This window comes from Papaver somniferum, unplaced genomic scaffold (assembly GCF_003573695.1).
Source record: "Papaver somniferum cultivar HN1 unplaced genomic scaffold, ASM357369v1 unplaced-scaffold_33, whole genome shotgun sequence".
Classification (NCBI taxonomy): Eukaryota; Viridiplantae; Streptophyta; class Magnoliopsida; order Ranunculales; family Papaveraceae; genus Papaver; species Papaver somniferum.
Genome location: NW_020644373.1, coordinates 6,019,283 through 6,045,325, shown reverse-complemented (window position 1 = coordinate 6,045,325; position 26,043 = coordinate 6,019,283). Strand labels below are relative to the sequence as shown.

The 26,043-nt window shown below is 36.1% G+C and overlaps 3 protein-coding genes and 1 long non-coding RNA gene across 8 annotated transcripts; 2 read left to right on the top strand and 2 right to left on the bottom strand.

Annotated features, from left to right (window-relative positions):
- Nucleotides 1-2,750: 2,750 nt before the first annotated feature.
- Nucleotides 2,751-7,644, bottom strand: LOC113341979. 3 transcript variants are annotated; one of them, XR_003356297.1, is made up of 10 exons: nucleotides 7,518-7,644; nucleotides 7,106-7,415; nucleotides 5,362-5,810; nucleotides 4,448-4,521; nucleotides 4,201-4,356; nucleotides 3,961-4,048; nucleotides 3,766-3,842; nucleotides 3,589-3,651; nucleotides 3,382-3,469; nucleotides 2,751-3,224 (listed from the first exon to the last, which is right to left on the bottom strand). It is a non-coding gene; the product is annotated as an uncharacterized LOC113341979 (long non-coding RNA). The 3 variants fall into 3 exon arrangements; XR_003356299.1 differs by lacking the exon at nucleotides 3,382-3,469; XR_003356298.1 differs by lacking the exons at nucleotides 3,382-3,469; nucleotides 3,589-3,651.
- Nucleotides 7,645-7,714: 70 nt separating this feature from the next.
- On the top strand, nucleotides 7,715-8,711 carry LOC113342086. Its single transcript, XM_026586744.1, has 2 exons — nucleotides 7,715-7,832; nucleotides 8,191-8,711. The coding sequence occupies exon 2, from the start codon at nucleotides 8,192-8,194 to the stop codon at nucleotides 8,567-8,569; it is 378 nt and encodes a 125-aa protein (XP_026442529.1). The 5' UTR covers nucleotides 7,715-7,832; nucleotide 8,191; the 3' UTR covers nucleotides 8,570-8,711.
- A 7,714-nt stretch (nucleotides 8,712-16,425) lies between these two features.
- On the bottom strand, nucleotides 16,426-20,678 carry LOC113342099 (ycf20-like protein). Of its 3 annotated transcripts, XM_026586757.1 has the most exons (3): nucleotides 20,428-20,675; nucleotides 18,742-19,112; nucleotides 16,756-16,890 (listed from the first exon to the last, which is right to left on the bottom strand). In XM_026586757.1, exons 1-3 carry the CDS (start codon nucleotides 20,559-20,561, stop codon nucleotides 16,886-16,888), a joined length of 510 nt encoding a protein of 169 aa, XP_026442542.1. In that variant the 5' UTR covers nucleotides 20,562-20,675; the 3' UTR covers nucleotides 16,756-16,885. The 3 variants fall into 3 exon arrangements, with proteins under 3 accessions (XP_026442541.1, XP_026442542.1, XP_026442540.1); XM_026586756.1 differs by lacking the exons at nucleotides 18,742-19,112; nucleotides 20,428-20,675 and adding an exon at nucleotides 18,206-18,622 and having other exon boundaries at nucleotides 16,426-16,890; XM_026586755.1 differs by lacking the exon at nucleotides 16,756-16,890 and having other exon boundaries at nucleotides 18,648-19,112; nucleotides 20,428-20,678.
- Nucleotides 20,679-20,822: 144 nt separating this feature from the next.
- On the top strand, nucleotides 20,823-25,188 carry LOC113342075 (LL-diaminopimelate aminotransferase, chloroplastic-like). The gene is made up of 11 exons (XM_026586735.1): nucleotides 20,823-20,907; nucleotides 21,009-21,090; nucleotides 21,196-21,278; nucleotides 21,379-21,446; nucleotides 21,943-22,059; nucleotides 22,431-22,493; nucleotides 22,873-22,977; nucleotides 23,204-23,254; nucleotides 23,528-23,848; nucleotides 24,370-24,576; nucleotides 24,663-25,188. The coding sequence occupies exons 2-11, from the start codon at nucleotides 21,014-21,016 to the stop codon at nucleotides 24,954-24,956; spliced, it is 1,386 nt and encodes a 461-aa protein (XP_026442520.1). The 5' UTR covers nucleotides 20,823-20,907; nucleotides 21,009-21,013; the 3' UTR covers nucleotides 24,957-25,188.
- Nucleotides 25,189-26,043: the final 855 nt, after the last annotated feature.

Below are 26,043 nucleotides of genomic sequence, written 5' to 3'. Positions count from 1 at the left end.
ACTCTTAAGCCGATTTAACTGTGAAATCTCCTTTATAAGATGGCTTCCAAATTTTGTAGTCCTCCCCTCCCGTAGGCCTTGGCAGATTAGTCACGTTTCCACTTGCAACATTCATGTTAGCAGTACAAAGATTTGATAGAACCGATCCTAGTGATTGGTATAACCAATCCGAACCCATGTATGTGACTTGGTATGACCGATCATAACTAACCATTGTGATTTGATATGACCAATCACATAGCAGTCTTGGAATACTGGCAAACCAATTCTAAACTTTTTTTGGAAGTGCGGTAGAGCCGATTCCAAGAAGCCAATCCATGTAAATATGAAATAAGGATATGCGGTGAAAATATGTCAATATACTTTGAGCACAAGCATTAACACTCTTATCATTTATTGTTCAAAGATATTCCTTGGTACTCAATGTGATCATGTGCCGAAATAAATTAAGAATCTTTTAATTAAGGTTTTTGGTTTTATATGCTTTACACCAGCAATTAATGCATAGCTCTTGAGAATAAAAATTAGTAATGCGCATTTACTAATTGGAGATTTTCTATTGAGAGATTTCGGAAATGTTGGACCAACATTTATAGGAATTATAAAAACCGAATTTGGGTATTCATTGCATATCTTGAGAATATTTTCGGTTTTGGAAATTCCTTGGTGTCAAAACATCCTTGGTCTATAAATACTTAAGTTTGCATTTCTAGCAAACTATCCTAAGAGCCAGGAAAACTTCATTTCTTGTTGTTTCTGGTGGAGCCGTCTATTCGGAGAGGAAAGTATCCTAATTAGGTGAAATCTCTTACGACCGCTCCTTTAAATACTTCTATGGGATCAAGAAGCTCTACGAATACCGTTGGTGGGAAACTAGATAATTGCAGTGTTATTAGTTTTCGATTTTATTTGATTGACTAACAATTGTTGAAACTTTAATTGTACCTAGTTTTTTTATGCTTGAGAGTCTTCTCTTCTGATATAAAATTCACTCAGACTAGATCAAAGTATCGACGATATCTTTAGAACTATTGTTAGATCTAAAGACATCTTGTGATAATCCATTGTTAACAGACTTCGTTCTGTGCGTGATTGATCACAAGAGATTCAAGTGGTGTTGTGCAAGTATTTGAAGATAATAGAAGATTTGAAGACGAAGAAGAATTCTTATTAGTTTTCGTATCTTGTAGATTTAGTGCACAAACCTTGATCGGCTGGGATCCAACTAGAATCGATTTATCTTCGATATATATGATTGATTAGTCGCCTGAGATCGGCATTCTCTTTATTTCCCTTTGAGATCTATATTGATTGAGTGTGAATCTATACTTGACTATTTCGGTAGTTATAATTAGATTTATCTAACAAGACAAAGGAGTTTATTAGATTAAACGGAAGAGCCTTTGTCAACGACTCATCTAAATCTTTTAGCAACATTGATTAGAGTGATTACCAAACAGATTCTTCCTTTGTTGTTTGGAATACGATCCAAAGAACTTTCTATTTATGTGTGTGACTCTTGAAGTCGAAGACTCGGGGATACTGAGGGAACTAAGTAGCTAGGGGTAGTCTGCTTATTCTCAACTATACGAAGTTGGTATTGGATTTTGTGTAGCGGATTAATTCTGAGAGTATTCAAAACTGGACTAGGTCCTGGGTTTTTCTGCATTTGCGGTTTCCTCGTTAACAAAATCTTTTTGTGTCATTAATTTTTTATTCCGTAATTATAATTGCTTTTATTATAATTATAATCAAAAGTAAATTATACTTGTACGTTAACTCCGCAATACCTGATAGTGATCCAAAAGAGTTTAATTATTACTGAACCTATTATCAAGTACAGACTTTGTAGTTGTATTGTCTCGATCTTGTATCCGTAGTCAATCACACAAGTAATCTTGTTGTTGTATTGTCTCGATCTTGTATCCATAGACGATCACACGAAGTGTGAACCGAATTGTCCTATTGTCTCGACTCTGTTCATAGACGATCACATTCAGTAGAGGAATTATAGGTTGATATATAAAATATTATGGTGTATTTGGGTACCCTCGTATTTTCAAACGTGATGGTAGAGGAAACAATCAAAATCAATGCACAACTTGTGGTTTAGTTTTTCATGGTTCCATATAATTGTGTAATACCTCATCTTCTTCTTGAACCAAAAAAAGGTGTTGGTATATGTTAAAGTATGGATCTAGAAAGTTTAAATACTCTGAAACAGTCGTAAAACGATGCGGATATGAGAAGTCAACTAGCAAAATGAGGGGTTTCCGATCTTCCATTACCTGGTGCTGAGAATTACAAAACTATCCTAAGAAGAGGTGATAGTGCTTTCGTCCAATTGTCCAATGGAAAGTCTCTGGATATATTGGATCATACAATTGCCAGGTTTGTGTAATCCCTTTTCATGTTATTCATTCTCCATTATTTAATCCAATATGATGCAAATAACACACTACACCAAATTTTGGGATTAGAAACAGAGTGAAGCCGTTACGAATCGGGGTTGTAACGGCTGTTGCCTGTTTCAAAAGAGGGTATTACAATTTTTTCTTGGGTTGTACACGGCGTTAATAACAGAGCAGAGCCGTTACAAATTGACACGTAGTAACAGCTGAGAGCCGTTAAGAAAATTTTGTAACTACATGGTCGTAACAGATTCAATCCATTACGATATTTTTTGTAACAGCAATGCCAGTCAACATTGACCTGGTCAAAATTACTCAATACTAACCAATACGCCGGAATTCAATAATAATTTCCTGCAAAGATCTTTCATTCAATTCAACTGTATTTAGTCACACATTTAACAACTGTAATTAGTCTTATTCTTTCAACAAGAACAACTTCAAAGAATTCCTATGTTTTGAGGGAACACAATGGATGGTTAGAAACTTATGAGAATTCTAAGTTTTCAGTGGCTTAAAGCTCATACAATATCTGTTTAGAACTTAAAGAGCATATATGATAACACTAACAGATGCAGAACTCACATAACAGTCCTTAAGTTCCTAACCTATTTCAAAGTTCTCATGTCGCAGACTAACATGCACAGAAACATGACTCACATAACATCCTTCTCATGCCGCGGATTGCTGCATTTGAAGCAGAATTTGTGAAGCGAATGGAATCCAAAGCGACAGCAGCTAAGCATCTTCAGAATTTGTGAACTCTCGTAGGAGCTCTCTCTTCCAAGAAGAAGCAGCTACACAGTACTTCATCTGCAGACACAAAACACTGTTAACAACGGTTTTAATAGAGATGTTGTTGAACAAGAAAATTCGGCAAATGCAACAGCATAAACCAAATTCAGTTGGCAGCCATGGATAGCTATTCTTAATATGGTGCCTGACTGATCGTGGAAAAGAAATCACAAACCAGATCTTTCTGTTCTGCTTCTAAGTATGCAAATGGGTCTGAACTAAGCGACTTTGGATGCAATTTTTAATGCCATACAGACTACAAACTGGGAAGACAAAGCCAAAGTAAGATAGTAACAATTCTTGTATTAAATTTTAAATCATCTCCATCGATATATTTCAAATAGGAAAACTAGGAAAAACATCATCAGGATTCTCTGAATACCTTAACTAGCTCTATTGGACCAAGTTTCACGCATTCCTCCTCAACATATGACTTCAGCTTGGTCTTTAAATTAGCATCGGAATGCAAATGTGCAAAACAGATCACATACTCAACAACAACAGAATACAAAGAACAATGGATATCGTGGCTACATTTGTATGTGAAATGTTTACTTACCCTCATTTCAGCAGGCGTGAACATAAACCGAAGAATAACCGTAGCAGGAATCAACACCTTGCTATCATCACGACCCCCTGCACATAAAAGAAAGTTATGGACTGACTTATGAGCCATCGAAAATACAATCGGGTGCTAGAATCCATTGCAAGAAATGAAAAACAATCAGAAAGAGTAAAACATAGCACTACTTACATGCACTTTTAACAACGACCGAAAGCCTGTAGTTGATCGAGACATAAACGCATTGCAGGAGATGTGGCCACAAACTGTGAAGTGCACACTTAGAAGTTCAAAAAAGACACCCAGATGTCAGTGACTGAGTTTTATTTGCAGGACATATTAAATGTGAGTGACAATGAAAGCAGTAAATATAGTTGGCGTTGAATCCACTGAATCATTGGAACTATGATTTTCAGATGCTCTTTGGCTCACCTTTTCAAGAGATCGACGTAACTATGTTTGCTCGGCATCCAACCCACACTTTGACTGGCATCATTCCAAACCTCCTAATCATTCCTAAACTCTTAAGTCTTCAGCATCACAGCCATCCAACCCACACTTTGACCGGCATCAAGCTTCTCTTCTTGCCTGTTTTGTTTGCAAATAGACATATTAAGAAAAACATATTGGTGGAGTCTGATAAACAAGATAAAATAATAATGTATGTGTGTTTCCTTACACTGCTGAGTCCAGGTAAATGTCCTTGATATCACTTTTGAGTTCATTGTTTGTATTTTCCAAATCAAAGAATGACTGCATAGGAAACAAGGATCATATTATATCGTTAAGAAAATCCAGGCTAAAAAAATCAAATCATGAGAAGTCTGTGTCTCATCGCTATCATCTACTCCAATTATGCGTAGCAGGGAGGAAATCAACATGCCTCCCCTCTATGTTCCAGAATATCAAAAACTTAAGGCGAACATAAAATTCAAAGTAGTAACATTACCACAAGTTTGGGTATAAGAATGAATGAACTATATATTAAGTACAAATTTAGCTGTCAAAAACTTTTGGTTAAACATGGCTTGGACAGCGTCCATTTCGCATCATTAAAGACGACGAGAAAGATACTTTATGAGACGAAAGATACAATTAAGCAAATTCAACCACATAGTTTGTGATCCAAAATCCCACGCATCTCGTTTGAGCCACTTGACAAAAAAAATGTCCAAAGCCATCACAAATTCACAACTGATGAGATATGATGGGTCCTTCCTGATTCCCAACAGTAGAACCACTTCAACTAACAGTCTATCACTAACTTCTGAAATCCTTAGTTAATAAGAGGAACAACACCAAGAGTGTATGTATAAATCTAGCATATCCACTACTGTATTAGGAAATTTGTTTGCAATTTTTGATCACTGATGCAGGCTTTTCAAAAAATAACAGATAGAAACGTATAGTACTCCTGCGAAAACCTTTTATTCTGTATAACCTAGCCTCCCCAGTTGTGCAGTCACATAGAAACGCCACCACAGATAGGAATAAATTTGACTATGTTCTATCATCTTATAAAAAACTAAAACTTTAACAAGATAAAGACAGAATGAGATTAAAGCATGTCTTTGGATGCTCAGGTGCCAGTACCTTAAGCCTCTGGCTTCTTCCTTGAAGACTCTCCAACAGCTTTTTCCATCCTTGAGTACCACTCACCAATCTGTGTGTGCTCCACCATATCTTTCCCCGATGTCAGGTATCTGATGGGTCTCAGAACCCCATACACAGCAAGGTCTCATAGGTTTGAGGTAGCACCCCCCTGCAAACAAACATTGTTTTATTAACGGAACTGTTCAAATTTGTTTTTCCATGACTAAACTGAAATGTATGTCAAGCTACTAGGCAATAATTTGAAATGGAACTGTAGGAATCCAGAAAGTCATGCCCTTTCAGAGCCTCCACCCATGTGTTTGCAGCTTCATATAGCGCTGCACGCTCGTCAGTGATGTTATGTTTCTTTTTCAGTTTCTTTGACACAAAATACATGGTTGCTGCTCCAGCATACTTCGTAACTTTTCTTTCCATGAAGCCAAAGTTACCTGCGGTTAAAAAGAGTTCAAGATAACCAGTTAACAGATTGCAATCTGAGGTATGTTGACTTCTGAAAACCTGTATGTTGACTTCTGAAAACCTCAGATAGACATATCGAATAACATGCATACAGTCCTTGGACAAGTGAACACAATCACCACAAGTTTGGGTATAAGGAATGAGCTATATATATTAAGTACAAATTTAGCTGTCAAAAACTCCGTTTTTCTTTTCTAATACTCAGACTCGGTCAATGTAAATAGAGAATCGAACAATAGTCTGACCAACTTCATTATAATCAAGTAAACAACTAGAAATAGAATACCATTAAGATTGAAACACAAATTCCCAGTAAATCTAAAGAAATTCTAAGATAATTTTTGTCCAATCCGGCAACAAATCTGAGAATCAAATTATTGCATCATAAATCATCTAACATCACCAGTAATACCAATTTGGTAAGTAACTACTGAATCATGAAACTAATACGATTCTATGAATTAATAAAAACATGTAAGGTTCAGATTCATAGTGAAGATTGGATTCAACTCCAAACCTTAATGGCAAGGAACACCATAAAAAAACTAGATCATTCATAGAGGTTTACAAAGGGTTTCTGGTAACTTATCACAATTTGCTATTATCCACAGTTTAGGATGTTATTGGGAGATTTATTCCCTATCATCGAAATAGCCAACTGAGATCAAAATTGAAGCACACAGTTTATTAAACACTATACTATACTGATTGAACATTATACTGTTCAAACTCCTGGAATTGGTAACATAAAAAAAAAAAACTAGAATTGGTAAGAGATGTGATACTTTGATATAATTATAAGGAAAAGAAAGATCCACAGAATAACTATTCATAGTGCAAAAGAGAAACCCCATCTAAAATGATTTAATACTTGGCATACTGAAGACATAGGACTATAGGAGATGGTTCATTGAATCAAAAATTAACAAAACGCAGGAAGCAAAAAATGATAACAATAATTATCAGGGGAGGACAATACACCTAGACATGATGAAGATGAAACAAGTTCAGTGTCATGCTAACTGTACTAATTCTTATCATATGGACCATTCAGCTGGCAAACCGAATGGTATTTTACTCATAATTGACCATTCAGACTGATAAAAAACGAAACCATGAAAGGTAGCCACCCCTGATTTCATTGCCTTATTTAATTTGTTCCCACTGCTCAAGGGTTGGATCAACAGATAACCAATACGCACAATTAAACAAAAAAATCTCAAAACAAAATTCAAGAAATAGAAGCTAGGGTTTAAGATTCAACCGAAATCTGAGAATGACCCAATTGCAAACATAAACTGCCAATTCTTCTTTTCAAAATTCGAGCATAAATCCATCTTCTACAAACCCCTAAATCATCATCAGTTGCTGAACCAAAATCAGTTCAAACCCCTAAAATCAATTGAACCCATCTCTGTAACTCAATCACCAGAAGAAATCCCTATTTAATCTTCAGTTCTTCATCACTTTCTCGCCATGAATCAGCAGCAGAAATCTGAATTCTAATCATATATTCTTCACAGCATCAGAATCTATCGATCACAAGACCCCTCTCTTACATCTGCTTCACCAATCTTCAGAAAACAAAGAAGAAAAAGAAGATTAATATTCAAAAAAAAATAAAAAAAAAACCTAGCCTTGGAAGATAGATGAAAGCTATGTAGATTTATCAATACCCTATTCACCGAAATCCAACCCTAATTTCTCCGAAATCCATCAATCGCCATCGATTCTAGGTTTGTCTGGCTAAATTGGGGCCTAAATTGGGACCTATAGGTTTTTCCTTCTCACACCCCCAAAATATTCTAGGCACCCAAATCTTATAAAATCTTTCTATTTTAAAAATACTAATTTATCCCCACATTAATTTCAAAAAAACCTAAACCTAAAAAATCTTTCTATTTTTATCATAAACTTTCCAAATTCTCAAAACTTTAATCAATTTTTTTTTATCCTCTACTCCGACGATCTTCGACCCAACCAAGAAGAAGGTAAATCTCCATCAACCCATCTTCTTATCTTATTGATTTACATCTTTAAATCATCGTTTTTGACAAATCAAAACTCTGATTACACCCAGAATCGGTTTTTATTGACCTATTGAATAAACCGATTCTGGGTTTTGTTTTCGACGTGAAGAGCATGCACGGTAATCGGTTTACATAAAGATTAACATCAACCAATTCTGGCTTAGAAATGAAATATGAAAATACATCGCCAAAATCGGTTTATATATGTAATATGTATAATCCGATTAATATAGTATTTTCATCTTTCTTTCATAATCGGGTTACATAGTTTTCTTTATGTACCGATTTTTAACTTGATTTTTGTTTATCTTTTGTGTAGAATGGACATCGGACACCTACCAGTCTACAATCGCGATTTAACCGTGGATGATATCCTGAGGCAACCACAAAGAGTGCCAGTAAGGAGCCTATACAAGTTTGCATTCGGAGCTGAAACCCGTCTTGAACAAGCCCTCGCATTGATTGATAAGCTTTCACTTGAAGAGCTTATTGAGGTCATCACCTTCGCCAGGATGAGGAGAAACCTGATTTCATCTGGGAGGGAGCTCCATGCAGAAATGGAAGGTATGTGGGAACTAATGGCTGAAGCACAAGCTGCTGCTCCTGATGGTGGTGATGCTGGTGCTCCTGCTGATGGTGGTGCTGCAAATGCTCCCGGTGGTGCTGCTGTTGCTGATGCTGGTGCTCCTGTTGTTTAAGTTTTAGATATTAAAAGTTTAGGTTTATAAGACTTGTGGTTATTTTAAGTTCTTAACACTCTTTTAAGGTTTTTATTTTGGATGATATCTGTGTCGAACTTGATGAACTTGAAGCTTTAATTATAATTATGTGTTGCTATAATTCTAGCCTGACATTTCAAGAATCGGTTTACTCGATATGTCATTATAAACCGATTGTGCAACCAATCTTTCTGGATGTTTTAAAATCGGATCACATTTGGAAATATATAAACTGATTAGTGTCGGTGAAAATTCAAAATTTAAAATGACTTTAATCGGTTTACTTTTGTCGCAAGAAAGACCGATTCTTGTGGCATACAAACACAATCGGTTTTTATTGTCCTTATAAAAGACCGATTATTTCAAATTATTTCACGTTTTTCAAAAAAAAACTAGCCGTTTGGGACTTTCTCTATAAATAGAGACCTCACCCTTGGACCCCATTTGCCCCAAAATTGATCATTTTATTCCCCCTCACTCCATATACTCCACAACTACTCATTTCTTACATATACATACAAGAAATGGCATCATTCGAATCCGCGAAAGATTTGGCAATCACGAAAGCATGGTATGCGGAAAATCGGCTTAGACGTCAATCCTACGAAAGGGATGATTCAACAACCTTTTGGGTTAAAGTACACAACAAATTTATCCAAGAATTTGGAAATCCTAACGCAAGAAGTGTTCAAGCCATCCATGAAAGGCACCTACTCATCGAAAATGCGATACTTACTTTTTTAGCTCTCTAACCTCCGATTTTTAACACTCGCCCCTTCACCTTGTCCATTGCACAATTTGTAAGTAATTTTGTGTTTTTTTTTACGTACTCCATGTTGTGTTATCTTCCAACGAAACACCAGTAACAAATGTAAGCTTGTTTTTGTGTTTTTGTAGCACGAAGTCGTGAAAAGCGCGCTACTTGGAAGTAAAGGGGGAAGCATTCGCCTTTGATGCAAGCTATCACTTCTTGGTAGATAGAATCCCGGAGGATAACCCGGACTACTTGGATGCGGTATCGTCTTTGTCAGAGGAAGATTGATGGCTTTAGAAGTTTTTGTAAGGGTTTTGTAGGTAGACCTCTATGTAAACCCTCACGAGACTATAACTCGTCCTCTAGGATCGCCTAGGGGTTTAAAGGCTTGATGCATGTGCTAAATGCATCCTACAATAATAATGCAATGAATGAAAATTGGTAATGAAAGGAAAAATCGGCTTATATATGTCACAAGTAAAATTCGATTTTAATAATCTGATATAGTACATGTTAGTGTTAACCGATTCTGGATGTCCTCTGGGAATTCTAAACACCAATCCAAAATCGGTTTACAAGTGAATGAACGTAAACCGATTCTGAGTAATTTTTACGAAAAAAAATTCAAAATGTTTATGTTTTGATGAACTCTCTAACATTAGTTAATCTCACATCCAAAACAAAATTAACACCTAATACGATTAATTAGTGCTAATTAATTTGGGATAAAATAGGTAATTTGGTAATTATTTTGATAAGGGGTGGTGTGAAGTGATTTCTAGTGACCTTTTTTGTCATCTACCTATAGTCCCCAATTAAGTGGTATCGGCCCCAATTTAGCCAGGTAATATAGAGACTGAAACCCTAATTTCTACTTTCTCTATCTCGCTTTGTAAGACAAGCAGATATTAATAAAAAAAAAGGAGGAGATAAAACAGAAAAGAAGTGAAGAGAAAGAGGTTCGATCGAGAGATCGACGGAAGAAACTAAGAAGGAAAGATGTTTTTGTTTTTCGCCTATCTGGCTCGAGATTTTTGACAGAAGAAAAAATAAATGAAGAAATTTATTCGAGTGATAGGACTTAGGGTTAATTAGAAATTTTATGATTAAGACGCATCTCGAGAATAAAATGAAGGGTAGAGATATTAATTTAGGCATAAACGGTATAGATAAACACAATAGGACACATGTGAATGGCACGCGCACATACCCCAGGTGTTACGACCCAGGTGTGACCAAGCATTGTGACTGGCACGCCTATAAAAAACATTCTTAACGGCTTCTATTTGAGTATTTGTTACGAATTTTTCCAAACGACCATTTGCAACGGAAGTTTTGTAACGGCCATAAACCCGTTACAATCCTGAAATTTGGTGTAGTGCCGTTACAATCCTGAAATGTGGTGTAGTGACAATATTACGGGTTATATCCCTCCAACTCCATAGAAGTTGAGAACAACAAGAGAAAAAAATGTAGACAAAATGTTAGCACCTATCAAGAATGGATGGAAAAGAACTGGGGTCTCACTTGTGAGTTATAGATGGTCTGACAATAGCAGACCACTAATACATTTCATGGGAGCCTATAGTGGTAGTGTTGTATTTTTTTGAAGGATATTGATACTTTAGGGAATTATAAGGATGCTAGCTACTTGGAAAGTTTATTTGAAAACACTATTCAAGAAATTAGAGTTATGAATGTTGTGCATTTAAATACCGACAATGAACCCCTGTGTAAGGTAGTTGCAATGCAAGTGTATCGTACTTTCAAGCATATCTTTTGGACTCCATGTTTAGCTCACACACAACTTGGCTTTGAGAAATCTTTGCGAGTGCAAACCAACAACCAAATACTGAAGCAGATTCGAAGAGTTTAAGTGGATGCAAGACCTGGTTGCACAAGAAAGAATGGTTAAAATATTTGATGCTAATCACTTAAAAGCATTAAAAATTTACAAGAGATATTCTATTCCAAAGTTACTAAGTTTGTTGCTAGCCTGATTATGCTGTTCCGTTGACTGAAATTAAATCAGCTTTGTTGGCTATGGTGGTGGACCAAGATTAAAAAGATTATAAGGCAAGACAAGTTAAAAATATGATTGTTGATGATAATTAGTGGGAAAGTATGACTTACTTTATCAATCTCACTGCACCAATATTTGATTTCTTGAGGTTCACCGATACGGATAAATCGACATTGCACTTGGCGTATGACATGTAGGATACTGTGATCGAAAATGTGAGGCTAGTAATATTTGAACATGAGGATAAAGATCTGATAGAAGGATCAAGTTCCTTTTACGATGAAGTACATAATGTTCTTGAGCGGATACGGAACAAGAGCATCAATCCATTAATCTGTATGGCTCATTTTTGAACCCAAAATTCTATAGTGATGAATGGATTGAAGGTGGGTTGAATCGTGTTCCTCCATATAGTGACGAGGATTTGTAAAATGGGAAAAACATTTGCTTTTCTGGTTGCACTAAAGGCTTCTCAAGTTAGGTATCTCTAAAAGATAAAAATACAGATGATGCAGCATCATGGTGGAACAATTATGGAGCAGCTGCTCATTTGCTAGCTAAACTGGCCGATAGGTTTATGAACCAACCAAGATCCGTTTCTAATGCTGAGAGAAATTGGTCGGCATATTCGAATTTCCAAAATGAAAAGCGCAACAAGATTCATCCTAAGAGAGCATAGGGTCTAGTCTATGTTCATAGTAGCATCATATTATTATTTAAAAACGAAGATAGATGTGTCAAAGGACCTACTCAGTATTAGGATGTGTTTACTGATGAAACTAGGTTGGATGCACCTACAGATCAATAATTAGCCAATTCAGGCATTAATGTACCTAGTTACATAACTCCACCATGTGGTGACAGTTGAGCAACAAGCCAACTACTGCAGCTAATCTATCAGACATGAAGATGAGTAAAAAAGTTCAATGTAGTTTGTTTTTTGCGATGCTGTTTTTTGTATAATTCATATATGCATGTGTTTTTCTATCTATGATAAACGGCTTATTTATTTTGTATATACCATGTCTCCGTTTTATAGTTTTTTACCTTGTCGTGTCAAGGTAACGTTTTATACCTAAGACACTGGCACCGTGTCCATATCGCCATAACACAGGTTAATAGATCTACTTTGAAATATTATTACTTCGTCTTATCTTGCAGCCGCTTCAAAATTCCTGCAGACCTTATAAAATGCAAGACTAGCAAGGGACATACCACTTGAACGGTCCGATGGTCGGGTCTTTTAGGATTTGTTTGTCATATGTGTAATCGTATCAACGCCTCTAAAACTGGTACGCCGAGTTAAAATGGGATTCTTCTTGAAGCTTTACCTTAGGATTTTTTTTCTTCTTTTGAAACCGGAAAATTTGCATTGGTTAAACTTGAATATTTACATAAGATGCATCCTCTTGTAGATGAACAGATATGTTGCTAGGAGGATCTAATAATCAAACACTACTCATTTTTTCTAGTCTTACTAGTTTTTATAAAATGATTGTTATTTTCTTCTCTTTTGGCACATACCTACGGTGCCAAAGATCGAAAGCATTAAACAAAGCTTTAATGTATAGAATTAAATTTCTAAGTCTCCAATTTATGTTGATGTTGTCCTTGGCCACATAATCCATTACCATCTTTGAATCCATCTCAAACTCCACCTTATCCATCCTTACATCCTTAGTCCATTGAACTGCCTCCAATAAAGATCTGCACTCAGCTTTCTATGGACATTACGTTTCAGCTAAGTAGATGCACTTTGATCCGTTGTGAGTACTTGCAAAATCACGGATTATTGGACCAATGCCTCCAGTTTTATTATTATCTAGATAAGAACCATCAGTATTTATTATAAAAAAAATTCTTGAAGGAGGAATCTAGTGAAGATCAATTCTAGATTTCCGAGTTGGAGTTCTTGGTATTCGATGAGGTTTATTCTCAAACTCTGATATCTCTTTCGTGCATTTCTGAATTATGGATTCTGGTAAAGAATTAATACTCTTGAATACTCTGTCATATCTATCAGATGCACCAAGCTACAATGGCAATCTTACAAACATATTCTTCTTGTATCTGATGACCAAACCGTTTATCAAACCAGCCACAAATCCACTCAGCCAGATCATTATTACCTTGAGAATGAATTCCCAACATAACAAACCAAACCCTTTTAGACTGAGAGCATTCCAGAACATAGTGAGAAGCAGATTCACCGTCTTGAGCACATGAAAGACATCTTGAATCTCCACCTTGAATCACATGAAATAGCTTGTCTCTTGTTGGTAAAATGTCCTTGACACACTTCCACATAAATTGGTTAATTCTTGGGAGTAATGGATGTTTCCAAATTCTTTTGAATACGCTTTGCATTCTTGGCGCCACTAAGTTGTTGTTGTTCTTTTCTTCAAAATTTTTCCTGTTAGCTGCCGTAACTGAAATTTATTCAATATTCTCAAGTATCCAAACAATTCTATGGGAAAAAAAATTTGATCCCGCAGCGCGGGAGCAAACTATGAACTAGCAGCTCTAGAACCATTAGATTCATTAGATGTTACATCAACAAACCATGGCTTTAATCACAGTTACCTCTTCCCAATTGACTTGCATATTATCACCAATTGACAAGGAAAAAAGATATCGGTTATGTCCATAGAAAGCTGAGTGCAGAGACTTTATCACTTGGAAATATCCAGATTCCAACCAAATTCCAACCAATAAACAAACCTAAATTCCAACCAATAAAAGATTACTAAAAGATAGAGCTTGGAAATATCTAAATTCCAACCAATAAACAAACCTAAATGATAGAGCTTTCAGAGAAAAGATTACCAAGCTAGTTCAGAACAATTATGTCCAGTAGTTGTATTGGACCAAGAACATTCGACCTGCTCGTCTCAACAATCTTTCCATTTATTTATTTTTGATTGATCCTTTTCCAAATTATGTCTAGTTCGCATACATTCACAAAATCATTGCCAATGCTTCCACTAGAAGATGGATAAATTCCTAGTTCGTTTTGATCATCAACATCAACACCAATCATGAAAAAGAGGGATGCACATGCTTATCTTCTATAAACAACGTTATTATTCCGATTCTCCATAAAAAAACATTGTTGATCAATAAGATCCTTCTCTGAACAATTTAAAAAGTCTAGTCAGAAATGTTTTTTTTTTATCTAGAGTTAGGTATTTAAATTAGTATCCCTTTCGTTAAAAAAATAATAAAAAATAGGTGTTCAAAATAGTGTACGGAGAATTCAAAAGATGAATCTTATCCCATTATAAGTTAGGAATTTAAGAGTATAAAATCAGGATAGTTCAATTTCAAAGTTTGTCACCTGGATAGTCTGGATTCATCTTCTATCTATGTTGGAATTCTAGTAGGAATAACTATGGTTAAACCCCACGACTAGGTGTTCAAAATAGTGTACGGAGAATTCAAAAGATGAATCTTATCCCATTATAAGTTAGGAATTTAAGAGTATAAAATCAGGATAGTTCAATTTCAAAGTTTGTCACATCTAGCAAATCCAATGGTTATGGAGATGCTAACTTTTCCCCGATTATATCTTCATGTTGTTGATGAATTGAAATATTAAGACTTAGCCTTGCAGTTGAAGCTTCAAATAGGGAGAAGATGAGATTGTAATCCCAGCTTCCAGTGTTGGGTGAGAAAAGTTGGTGGACATAAGTATAGTTGAGGTAGAAGTTAGCACCATCTTTAGGAACATGTGGAGCATCCAGTTCCACTATCCACTTATGCTTCCATATCATAATCTTCCGGCCATTCCTAAACTCCAGCAATATTTTTGGATGAAACTTAGCTCACTGTTTATACTTTTCCAAGACCATGTAGATTTTCTTTTTTCGTGAGTATTAAAAACATGACCATCAGGGAAATATTTAGCTTTTAAGGATCTTGCGCAGATTGAATTGTCATTTGTGCATAGTTTCCAAGTAGATTTAGCAAGCGAAGCTCTATTGAACAGATGTAAATCTCTAAAGCCCAAACCACCTTCTTCTTTTGGTTTATTTACATTCCTCTATGTAATAAAGTGCTTTCCTTTATTGGACTTCTCGTTTCTCTAGAATTTTTGTTGTTGTGGAATTCATTTTATGAATAGTAAAATCTGGAAGTTTGAAGCTGGTCATGTGATGAACAAGGATAGCATTAGTAACATTCCCGACCATTATAGACCTATCAACTTCAGACATGTTAATACAGCTTCATATTGTGAGTCTTGATCCCATTTTATCAATTAAAGTTGAGAAAACAATTTTCTTGCTTCTTCCCACAAAAAAACGTAAACCCAAATACTTTTCATCTTTGATATCAAGTTGTCTTACTTGGAGGATGCCACTGATAACCTAACTACGAGATGGTTCAACATTTATGCTGAAATAAACTGCTGACTTGTGAAAATTAATTAATTGACCTAAACAAACACTAAACTCCTCTATAACCTTAGCTATCTTCATTGTTGATAATACATGGATGATAAATTGTTTGTTCCACTCATCAAGTTTTGTCCTTCGTATAACCGTTTTCAATCAATTTTTCGTTGCTATAAACTTGAAAATAGCAGATCTGTAGATTTAGTATAAATGTATAATCAACTTCAGCTTCATGTGATATTATCTTTATACAGTTTCTTGATTGTTTTTCGGTAGTTGGACCCACCCTATACCGAACCGAAAGCCCTTTTGTCCCGAATAAGTCAGGGTAGGACTAGAGATTTTCATCTCGTAAAGATTCTATCTCATTGAAGTATGGCAAAGTTTTACGCCAGCTCGCCTGCCTAACCACAACCCGCACACAGACAGGAGCAGGTCTTTTTGTTGGACCCACCCTATACTATCCCAACAATATCTTTTGGTTGACATCGAGGGAAAAATTACCAAGTTTCATTTCGTACAAGGGCATGACACTCTTCGAGTATGGTTTGCTGCCATAGCATGGGTCTTTCATAGTGGGAGTGAAACAAGTTGGTTCAACTAGTAGGTGCTTATATAATAGAAGATGGAAGTGGAAAGGAGTTGCACAAAATGATTCAGGTAATTAGGCAAACCAGATATTCTTATTCAACTTCCCAATTTAAAAGCATCCACAAACAAACCCAAACAAACACCAGCTTTCCAATAGTTGATCATACCAATTAAGGGCTGGAACCTCCCAGTTGAGAATGAACAGGTCTTTTTGTACATAAGCATTCCAATCCCTTCGATGGCAGCAACAACAACACCAGCTACTAAGACATCCCAATCACCGGTCTGACCTAGAATTGTAGCTAATGCATTAGCCGTGTAGAAACCCAGGAGAAGTAAAAAGACTTTCACAGGGACGTTCTTTCTAGCAGAATTTAGCTTCGCTAACAGCTGTTTCCCACCTGCACCCACTATTCTACCCAACCTGGTCCGGCCAAAACTACCACTGTTGGCATTGAGGTTGTCTTGGTTTCCACCATCAGGAGTCCCACCAGTGTTCAATGCTAAGGCTATGCTCCAACTCTGTCTTCTTCTCAAACTACAACATAAAATGAAAGAATAAAAAACAGGAGAACGCAAGTAGACATGATGATAGTAACACCGAAATTAGTTAGTTCTAGGAAACAAAAATACGCCACATTCTTGTAGACGTTGTAAGAGCAGAAAGACACTATTTATTTGAATAACATCAATACGGATAGAAAATTCCAGGATAAAGATAGAACATTGGTTTTCACTAGAAAACCTCAATAGATTCAAGAACCTGGATTTCCATTAGATGCACTATATCTGATCCAATACATCTACTATTTTTCTTCACAAATACACCCAGTTCGAGATAATCAATTGCTCGTGAATGGGCAATTGTTGCGAACAAAATTCTTCATGAAGTTTTCTCTGTTGGTTTTGGCAGACAGTACAACAGTTGACTGAGATTACAATGAATTTGCTAGGTGAGGGATTTCCTCCTTTTCAAAGTAAGAGTTACAGTTGATTGATCTAAAATTATATGGCACCAATCCACAGTTGATTAGAGTAAGACTAATCTACACAATGGTGTTAAGTAATTGGCTTCCCTAGCTGAGAGAGATCATTTCTCAGATGAAATGTTACATGTTAAGAATGAAAAGAAGGAAGCACTTTAAATGCCATTTAGAAAAGAAGGGAGTTCATTTTCAGATTTTGGGTGCTATCCATCAAAAATTGACACTTCATCGTGTTGCTGATACATACTGCAAGTTATCAAGGTTCTATTTATCACTATCACTGCAATTGGTTTGTAGCTGAAAGAGAAAACTCTAATCACATTTTGCTTGATTTATCTCCACTTCATTGCGGCGTGAATCATAATCCTTCTCAAATTGTAGTATCCATTGACTGAATTCCGTAACTAACTAGTGATAACACACTCACCATGGTGTAATGGTTTTGCTGTTTTTCCTTTATCAGTGAGTAATAACTTAAGGTTTAGTTACTCCCAAATAACAAACCAAGTGCTTACAGATTTTCTCAACCAAAAATAACATACTACCCCCTAAACTAAGCAAAAAACAAAACACATTTAATAACTACATTCCCATGACTCTTATCAGTATGCATTTCAGATTCACCCACCTAACATTAACAAGTAAATTCAAAGCAATAAATTAGTAATTAAAGCATTTGAAATCTACAATCACATATAATCGGGGTACCCAAGCAATACCATTCCACAAATTGAGCAACTTTCAATCTAGGTAAGAGAAGAGAACTGGTTAACTGTATAGATTCTTCGTAAGGGCGAAAAAAAGAGGAAGGAAATAATAATAATAATTCAAAAATAAAGATGCAATAAGAAGGGAGAAAAACCTCACATTGATGAAAAATGCAGATAATCAGTTGAAGTTGACAAGGTGTTTACTTGAGCTAGGGTTTCTAAACTCTCACTAAGAAATCTACTGTGAAATTGAGGAACAAATATAATGTTTCGTAGATTGACTAGTGTCATTTTTTATTATCTCTATGTCTCTCTTTTTACTTCACAAAAAACCATCTGAGTTTTCTCCCTGGATCTGCATTTCCAGTACAACTGTTAAAGGGAAAAATATAGGGATATCCTATCCCACTTACGAAGTAGATATGCTGCATTACTGTTAGTACTGATTATCCCGGAACGAAAATACAATGGACAGAAAAGAACCAGAACTGTTAGCATGGGTCTTTCATAGTGGGAGTGAAACAAGTTGGTTCAACTAGTAGGTGCTTATATAATAGAAGATGGAAGTGGAAAGGAGTTGCACAAAATGATTCAGGTAATTAGGCAAACCAGATATTCTTATTCAACTTCCCAATTTAAAAGCATCCACAAACAAACCCAAACAAACACCAGCTTTCCAATAGTTGATCATACCAATTAAGGGCTGGAACCTCCCAGTTGAGAATGAACAGGTCTTTTTGTACATAAGCATTCCAATCCCTTCGATGGCAGCAACAACAACACCAGCTACTAAGACATCCCAATCACCGGTCTGACCTAGAATTGTAGCTAATGCATTAGCCGTGTAGAAACCCAGGAGAAGTAAAAAGACTTTCACAGGGACGTTCTTTCTAGCAGAATTTAGCTTCGCTAACAGCTGTTTCCCACCTGCACCCACTATTCTACCCAACCTGGTCCGGCCAAAACTACCACTGTTGGCATTGAGGTTGTCTTGGTTTCCACCATCAGGAGTCCCACCAGTGTTCAATGCTAAGGCTATGCTCCAACTCTGTCTTCTTCTCAAACTACAACATAAAATGAAAGAATAAAAAACAGGAGAACGCAAGTAGACATGATGATAGTAACACCGAAATTAGTTAGTTCTAGGAAACAAAAATACGCCACATTCTTGTAGACGTTGTAAGAGCAGAAAGACACTATTTATTTGAATAACATCAATACGGATAGAAAATTCCAGGATAAAGATAGAACATTGGTTTTCACTAGAAAACCTCAATAGATTCAAGAACCTGGATTTCCATTAGATGCACTATATCTGATCCAATACATCTACTATTTTTCTTCACAAATACACCCAGTTCGAGATAATCAATTGCTCGTGAATGGGCAATTGTTGCGAACAAAATTCTTCATGAAGTTTTCTCTGTTGGTTTTGGCAGACAGTACAACAGTTGACTGAGATTACAATGAATTTGCTAGGTGAGGGATTTCCTCCTTTTCAAAGTAAGAGTTACAGTTGATTGATCTAAAATTATATGGCACCAATCCACAGTTGATTAGAGTAAGACTAATCTACACAATGGTGTTAAGTAATTGGCTTCCCTAGCTGAGAGAGATCATTTCTCAGATGAAATGTTACATGTTAAGAATGAAAAGAAGGAAGCACTTTAAATGCCATTTAGAAAAGAAGGGAGTTCATTTTCAGATTTTGGGTGCTATCCATCAAAAATTGACACTTCATCGTGTTGCTGATACATACTGCAAGTTATCAAGGTTCTATTTATCACTATCACTGCAATTGGTTTGTAGCTGAAAGAGAAAACTCTAATCACATTTTGCTTGATTTATCTCCACTTCATTGCGGCGTGAATCATAATCCTTCTCAAATTGTAGTATCCATTGACTGAATTCCGTAACTAACTAGTGATAACACACTCACCATGGTGTAATGGTTTTGCTGTTTTTCCTTTATCAGTGAGTAATAACTTAAGGTTTAGTTACTCCCAAATAACAAACCAAGTGCTTACAGATTTTCTCAACCAAAAATAACATACTACCCCCTAAACTAAGCAAAAAACAAAACACATTTAATAACTACATTCCCATGACTCTTATCAGTATGCATTTCAGATTCACCCACCTAACATTAACAAGTAAATTCAAAGCAATAAATTAGTAATTAAAGCATTTGAAATCTACAATCACATATAATCGGGGTACCCAAGCAATACCATTCCACAAATTGAGCAACTTTCAATCTAGGTAAGAGAAGAGAACTGGTTAACTGTATAGATTCTTCGTAAGGGCGAAAAAAAGAGGAAGGAAATAATAATAATAATTCAAAAATAAAGATGCAATAAGAAGGGAGAAAAACCTCACATTGATGAAAAATGCAGATAATCAGTTGAAGTTGACAAGGTGTTTACTTGAGCTAGGGTTTCTAAACTCTCACTAAGAAATCTACTGTGAAATTGAGGAACAAATATAATGTTTCGTAGATTGACTAGTGTCATTTTTTATTATCTCTATGTCTCTCTTTTTACTTCACAAAAAACCATCTGAGTTTTCTCCCTGGATCTGCATTTCCAGTACAACTGTTAAAGGGAAAAATATAGGGATATCCTATCCCACTTACGAAGTAGATATGCTGCATTACTGTTAGTACTGATTATCCCGGAACGAAAATACAATGGACAGAAAAGAACCAGAACTTTTAACCGCAGTTGTCCGAGGGTTCAAAAGAAAAACCCTTTACACACACACACACACACTCCCCCCCCCCCCCCCCCCCCCCCCCCCCCCTCTCTCTCTCGCGGTCTATCTATCTCTAACTTCAACCAAAAACGGCGGCTTGACAAGGTGAATTCTCAAAACCCTAACCAAAAATCCTTTCGGTATTGGTTTTTTCTGATTACTAATCAAGGGTTTCTCTCTAATCATTTGGTTCATCTTCCGTGTAGAAAATATGTCTCTGACGCAGCTCTCAGCTTCGATTTCTTCTTCATCATCTGCATTCTTAGGTCAACAATCTACAAATTCCAGGTAATGATTTTAAAAATATACTTTATTATTTATTCTTTGTGACTCGAAGGATTGTTATTTCTTATATTTTCCGATTAATTTCCGTTTTTCTTTGTTTACTCGCAGAACTTCCAAATTTTCAGTTTCAGTGACAAGGAATTTGATATGTAAATGTGTTGCAGCAGCATCCCCACACACTGAGAAGGCTGGTAAAAGCTTTTACTGTTTATTTAGTGGATGGATATAATTCCATTTGACACTTTGAATTGCTTTTGATATGCTGCCTCCTGTTTATTTTATGATTTGAAGCTTACACAACCAAGGTGTCTCGCAATGCAAACATGGCAAAACTGGAAGCTGGTTATTTATTTCCAGAGGTTAGTGAGTGGATACTTCTGCAGCCGTAAATAATGTGATGTCATTCTTTCTTTTTTGTTGTTCAATCCTGTGATTGAACCAAGAGCGAAGAAATTAGAAAGTAGAATAATATCCACTTTGTTTTGGGCTTTTTGTGTTGGGTACCTTGTGATAAGCAGGTGAATGGAACAATGCCAGACACTGAAAATAATCATAGTTTCTGGTAAATAACTACTGATATCAAACTAATTGTACACAGTTGTATCAAGTATATGACCGGTTCCACTCTTTAAGTAAAGAAAATGAAAAACTCATACAGTATTTAGTTTGTTGAGAAGGGTTAAATTAGTGTTATAACTTGTAATCTAAGATATTTCTCCCTTGACATTGGTCTTGTAAAACTTTTTGTTTACATGATATGGGTTTTAATTGAATTTATATGATTGGTGCTTCTGCTTCTCCGTTTTCAAAGATAAAATATGAACTTATCTTCGTGCTTGTATGTTTTGTAATTAGATTAACAGAAGGAAGCTCGCGCACTTGCAAAAATACCCTGATGCACAAGTGATAAGCCTTGGAATTGGAGACACAACTGAGCCCATTCCAGAAGTTATAACATCTGCCATGGCTGAGGTAATGCTTCCACTCGTAAGATACTATCACTCTCTTTTTTCAGTTGGGTCTACGAAAACTTTTACTTTTTACTCTACAGAGAGTTAATGCTCATACTTTGATTTTTAAAGGAGAAGCGAAGTAAACTTCACTCTTCATGTCATAAGGACATGCAATAATCCTAATTTGCGGGGCATCTTCCTTTGCTTATTAACACTACTAGCATTTTCAGAAGACTTGAGACACTTTTTGTAATTTACTCTATTAATCTAATTTTCAAATGTTTAGTTCAATTGCTAGCGTAAATGTGTCCCACTTTTTGCAAATAAGCAAAAACCTAAAAACCAATTAAAGGGTATCCTGTTTCAGCTTTTCTTTTACAATGTTTGCAGAGATCAAGAGCGTTGTCGACCTTAGAGGGGTACAGTGGTTATGGAGCTGAACAAGGCGAAAAAGTATGTTATCTTGTCTCTGCTTTTCTCATAAGTACCAAAACACCTTGAGATTGATATGATTGGTGTCCTTTGGTGGTTTTCAATTTCTTTTGTACAATTTTTTTTTTCTTTTTTTTATCATTTTCATTTTTTAAGCTATTTACCCTGAATCGAAGTCTTGGTAAAAGGAATAGATTAGTTATTATTCAACGAGAACATAAATATCTAGTGGAAGCAAGATTAATTTGAATACATATTAAATTTTTTCTCATCTTAACCAGTTTTTTGTTGTTGTTACTGTTGTTCAGTCATTATAAAGTTTTAACCTTCGTTAACAGAATTGCATCCTTTCATGAGTTATTTATCAATAGACCAATAACAGTACGTTTTATCTTTTCAGAAACTGAGGGCTGCAATTGCATCAACTTATTATGGAGACCTTGGCATAGAGGATAGTGACATATTTGTGTCAGACGGAGCAAAGTGCGACATTTCTCGCCTTCAGGTTGCTTTAGTTTGTGTCCATTGTTCATTTTTGTCTCAACTTCCTACGTTAATTTATAATGCTTGTCAGATGCCTTTGGTTCCCTTCATGTGCACATAAATGAAATGACCACTTTAGTTATAGTGTATTATCACAGTCTGACTCACTATAACCTGACCAAATTTATATTATTGTATGCAACCCATAAAGACAATCTGACATTGGTATCCATTCTTCTCTGTGACAGCTTCTTTTTGGGGCAAACGTGTCTATTGCAGTGCAAGATCCATCATACCCGGTAACATTTACAATCTTAAACTATATTTTATCATTCACGTTCGTTTCCTTGAATTAAAATTTTGTAACCGTTTTTGCCATTGATAATTAGACAGCCCAGGCCTATGTCTATATTCACGTCTGTTAGCAATATATTGGGGTTGGGTGGAAGCATATATTATTAAGAATGGATGGATATAAAAATCTTACTTTGTTATTTAGTATACACTACTACAGGTCGGATCTCTGTAGTTTTCTTGTGCGAATGTGTACTATCTTGTGTTCTTTTGTACAGGCATACGTGGATTCAGGGGTAATTCTAGGCCAGACTGGACAGTTTGACAAGGATGTTGAGAAATATGGAAACATCGAGTACATGAGATGCAACCCGGAGAATGGGTTCTTTCCTGACTTGTCGTCCACCCCAAAAACGGATGTTATTTTTTTCTGTTCCCCAAATAACCCCACAGGTGCAGCTGCGACGAGGGAACAACTAACACAACTGGTAAAGTTTGCAAAGAAAAATGGGTCAATCATTGTCTATGATTCTGCATACGGCATGTATATTGCAGATGATAGCCCAAGGTCTATCTATGAAATTCCTGGTGCAAAAGAGGTCAGTTTATTTTTTGTATTTATCCTCCTAACTTTATCGTTTTCACCCTCGAAAAGCATGTTAGAGTAAGTTTCACAGATTCCCTAATCTTGTAGCAGTTCCAGATGTAATTTTCTAATTGCATTCTTTCTCATGTTTCTCACATGCCAAAGGGTTTGAATTTTCCATTCTTATTGTACTTCTTTTAGGTTGCACATAAATACAGCATTAGTGGGCATTGTACCTGGTTGGTTAGCCTATAAACGGCTAAACACAGACTCATGTAGGACCATCTATAATAAGTGCGATTTGCCAATTTCTGTTACCATGAAAGATTATGACTATATCAGGATTACATCTGGAATGACCTACTTAGTTGTAGGCAACTTAACACGTGCTTAATGTATTAGCATATAAAGGGAAAATGTTTCTTATTTCTGTACCCTCGGTTGATAGTTGTATTGAATTATTGGAATGCTTTTAGATCATGCAGTCCTCAAAACTTCTAAGAAACTATAGGTATGTTATGTAAATAATTGCAGGTTGCCATTGAGACATCATCTTTTTCCAAGTATGCTGGGTTTACTGGAGTTCGTCTTGGATGGACAGTAGTTCCCAAGGAGCTGCTTTTCTCAGATGGATTCCCTGTTGCAAAAGACTTCAATCGTATAGTCTGCACTTGTTTCAATGGTGCATCCAACATTTCTCAAGCTGGTGGACTGGCTTGCCTTTCCCCAGAAGGCCTCAAGGCAAGATCCTTTTCTCTGTTATCTCAACACTATGCTTTAAAGAGATTGTCTGATGTTTATTTTTTTCTTTCTATCTTTACTTTCAGGCAATGCGGGATGTAATTGGTTTTTACAAGGAGAATACCGAAATAATAATGGACACATTTAATTCACTTGGATTTAATGTATACGGAGGAAAAAATGCTCCATATGTGTGGGTTCACTTCCCTGGTCAGAGTTCATGGGATGTTTTCGCCGAGATTCTCGAGAAGACCCATGTCGTTACCACTCCTGGGAGTGGGTTCGGACCAGGTGGTGAAGGATTTGTCAGGGTCAGTTCCTTTGGTCACAGGACTAATGTTTTAGAAGCTGCCAAAAGGTTTATACAACTCTACAAGTAGACTCAAGTATCTTAATGAACTCGTCCCCCTTTTAGGCTTAAATTTAGGAACTTGTTTACAATTTATCTTCTATGTTCTTGTTTTGGTTATCTTCTATGTTCTTGTTTCGGCAGTTCTCATTATCATTATCTGAAGTTGTAAAAATTGATGCTTACTGGGATAGATGACTATAACTTATTTAAATCTTCGTGATATTGACACGTAGCTTTGGTAATGCTATTTTAAATTGATACTTGCTGGTGATCCTTGATGTTCTAGAAGTGAGTCAAATGTTGGGAAACCAAGTTTGTTCAAGAAATGGAGATTTTTAACCAACGGGGATTAAGCCCATTTGGCCAGGGGTTGAAATGTGGCATGTTTATGTTTTAGTGGAGAATTAAGCGGAGAAGCACATGCGATTGGTCTTTGGTATAGAAAAGAAGTGGAAGATGCTCTGGCAGGCTACTGCAGTTTCTTTCACTTGTTAGAAACCTGTTAAACTTCATCAAGTAGGTTATAGATCCACGGCAAAGCAAGTGAAAGATGATTGTATTAGATTAGTGGGATATTTTCATACAAAGAAAGGTTTAGTAATAGATTGTCCATGTGTTAGGTTGAAAGATCTGGATTCTGAGTTTGAAGGTTCTTGTGCGTGTACAAGTGTTTAAGAAGTAATACGTTCTCGCGGCTTCTGACATTAGCGGTAGCCTCATGGATTGTAGGCATCAAGACCAGGTTAAGACATTTCACACAATGGAATCGAATCCTATTCTCATTTCCCTTGTGTAGGTAAGCATCAGAGACAGTAGCATAGGTTTACACTAGGTCTTCTGTTTAATTCTGGTCACCAAGTAGATGGATAATTTTTCATACCGAGGGTTACAGAAAAATGAGAGAAGTGCTAGCTATATGGAAAGCAATAGTTGCCAGTCAGTAAGGCGCTAAAACATATTCGCTTACCCCGTCTTGTCAGTTCTTTTTCTTCTGGCTGTGTAATTCCTAGCTGCTTTGTGACTTGCTTAAAGAACGTGGTCCGACTTTCTCAATAATATTTGCTGATAGGTTGACAGTTTGATTTGGATGTACTTTTGGTTCTTGAGACACTATG

Bases quoted from the DNA above. Each gene is read 5' to 3' on its own strand.
- LOC113342086 (XM_026586744.1), top strand. From the start codon at position 8,192: ATGGACATCGGACACCTACCAGTCTACAATCGCGATTTAACCGTGGAT.
- LOC113342099 (XM_026586755.1), bottom strand. From the start codon at position 20,561: ATGACACTAGTCAATCTACGAAACATTATATTTGTTCCTCAATTTCAC. The intron at 19,113-20,427 runs GTGAGGTTTTTC...TTTATGTTGTAG, and splicing joins TATCTGCATTTTTCATCAAT to TTTGAGAAGAAGACAGAGTT.
- LOC113342075 (XM_026586735.1), top strand. From the start codon at position 21,014: ATGTCTCTGACGCAGCTCTCAGCTTCGATTTCTTCTTCATCATCTGCA. The intron at 21,447-21,942 runs GTTAGTGAGTGG...TTTTGTAATTAG, and splicing joins CTGGTTATTTATTTCCAGAG to ATTAACAGAAGGAAGCTCGC. The intron at 22,978-23,203 runs GTTGCTTTAGTT...TCTCTGTGACAG, and splicing joins GCGACATTTCTCGCCTTCAG to CTTCTTTTTGGGGCAAACGT.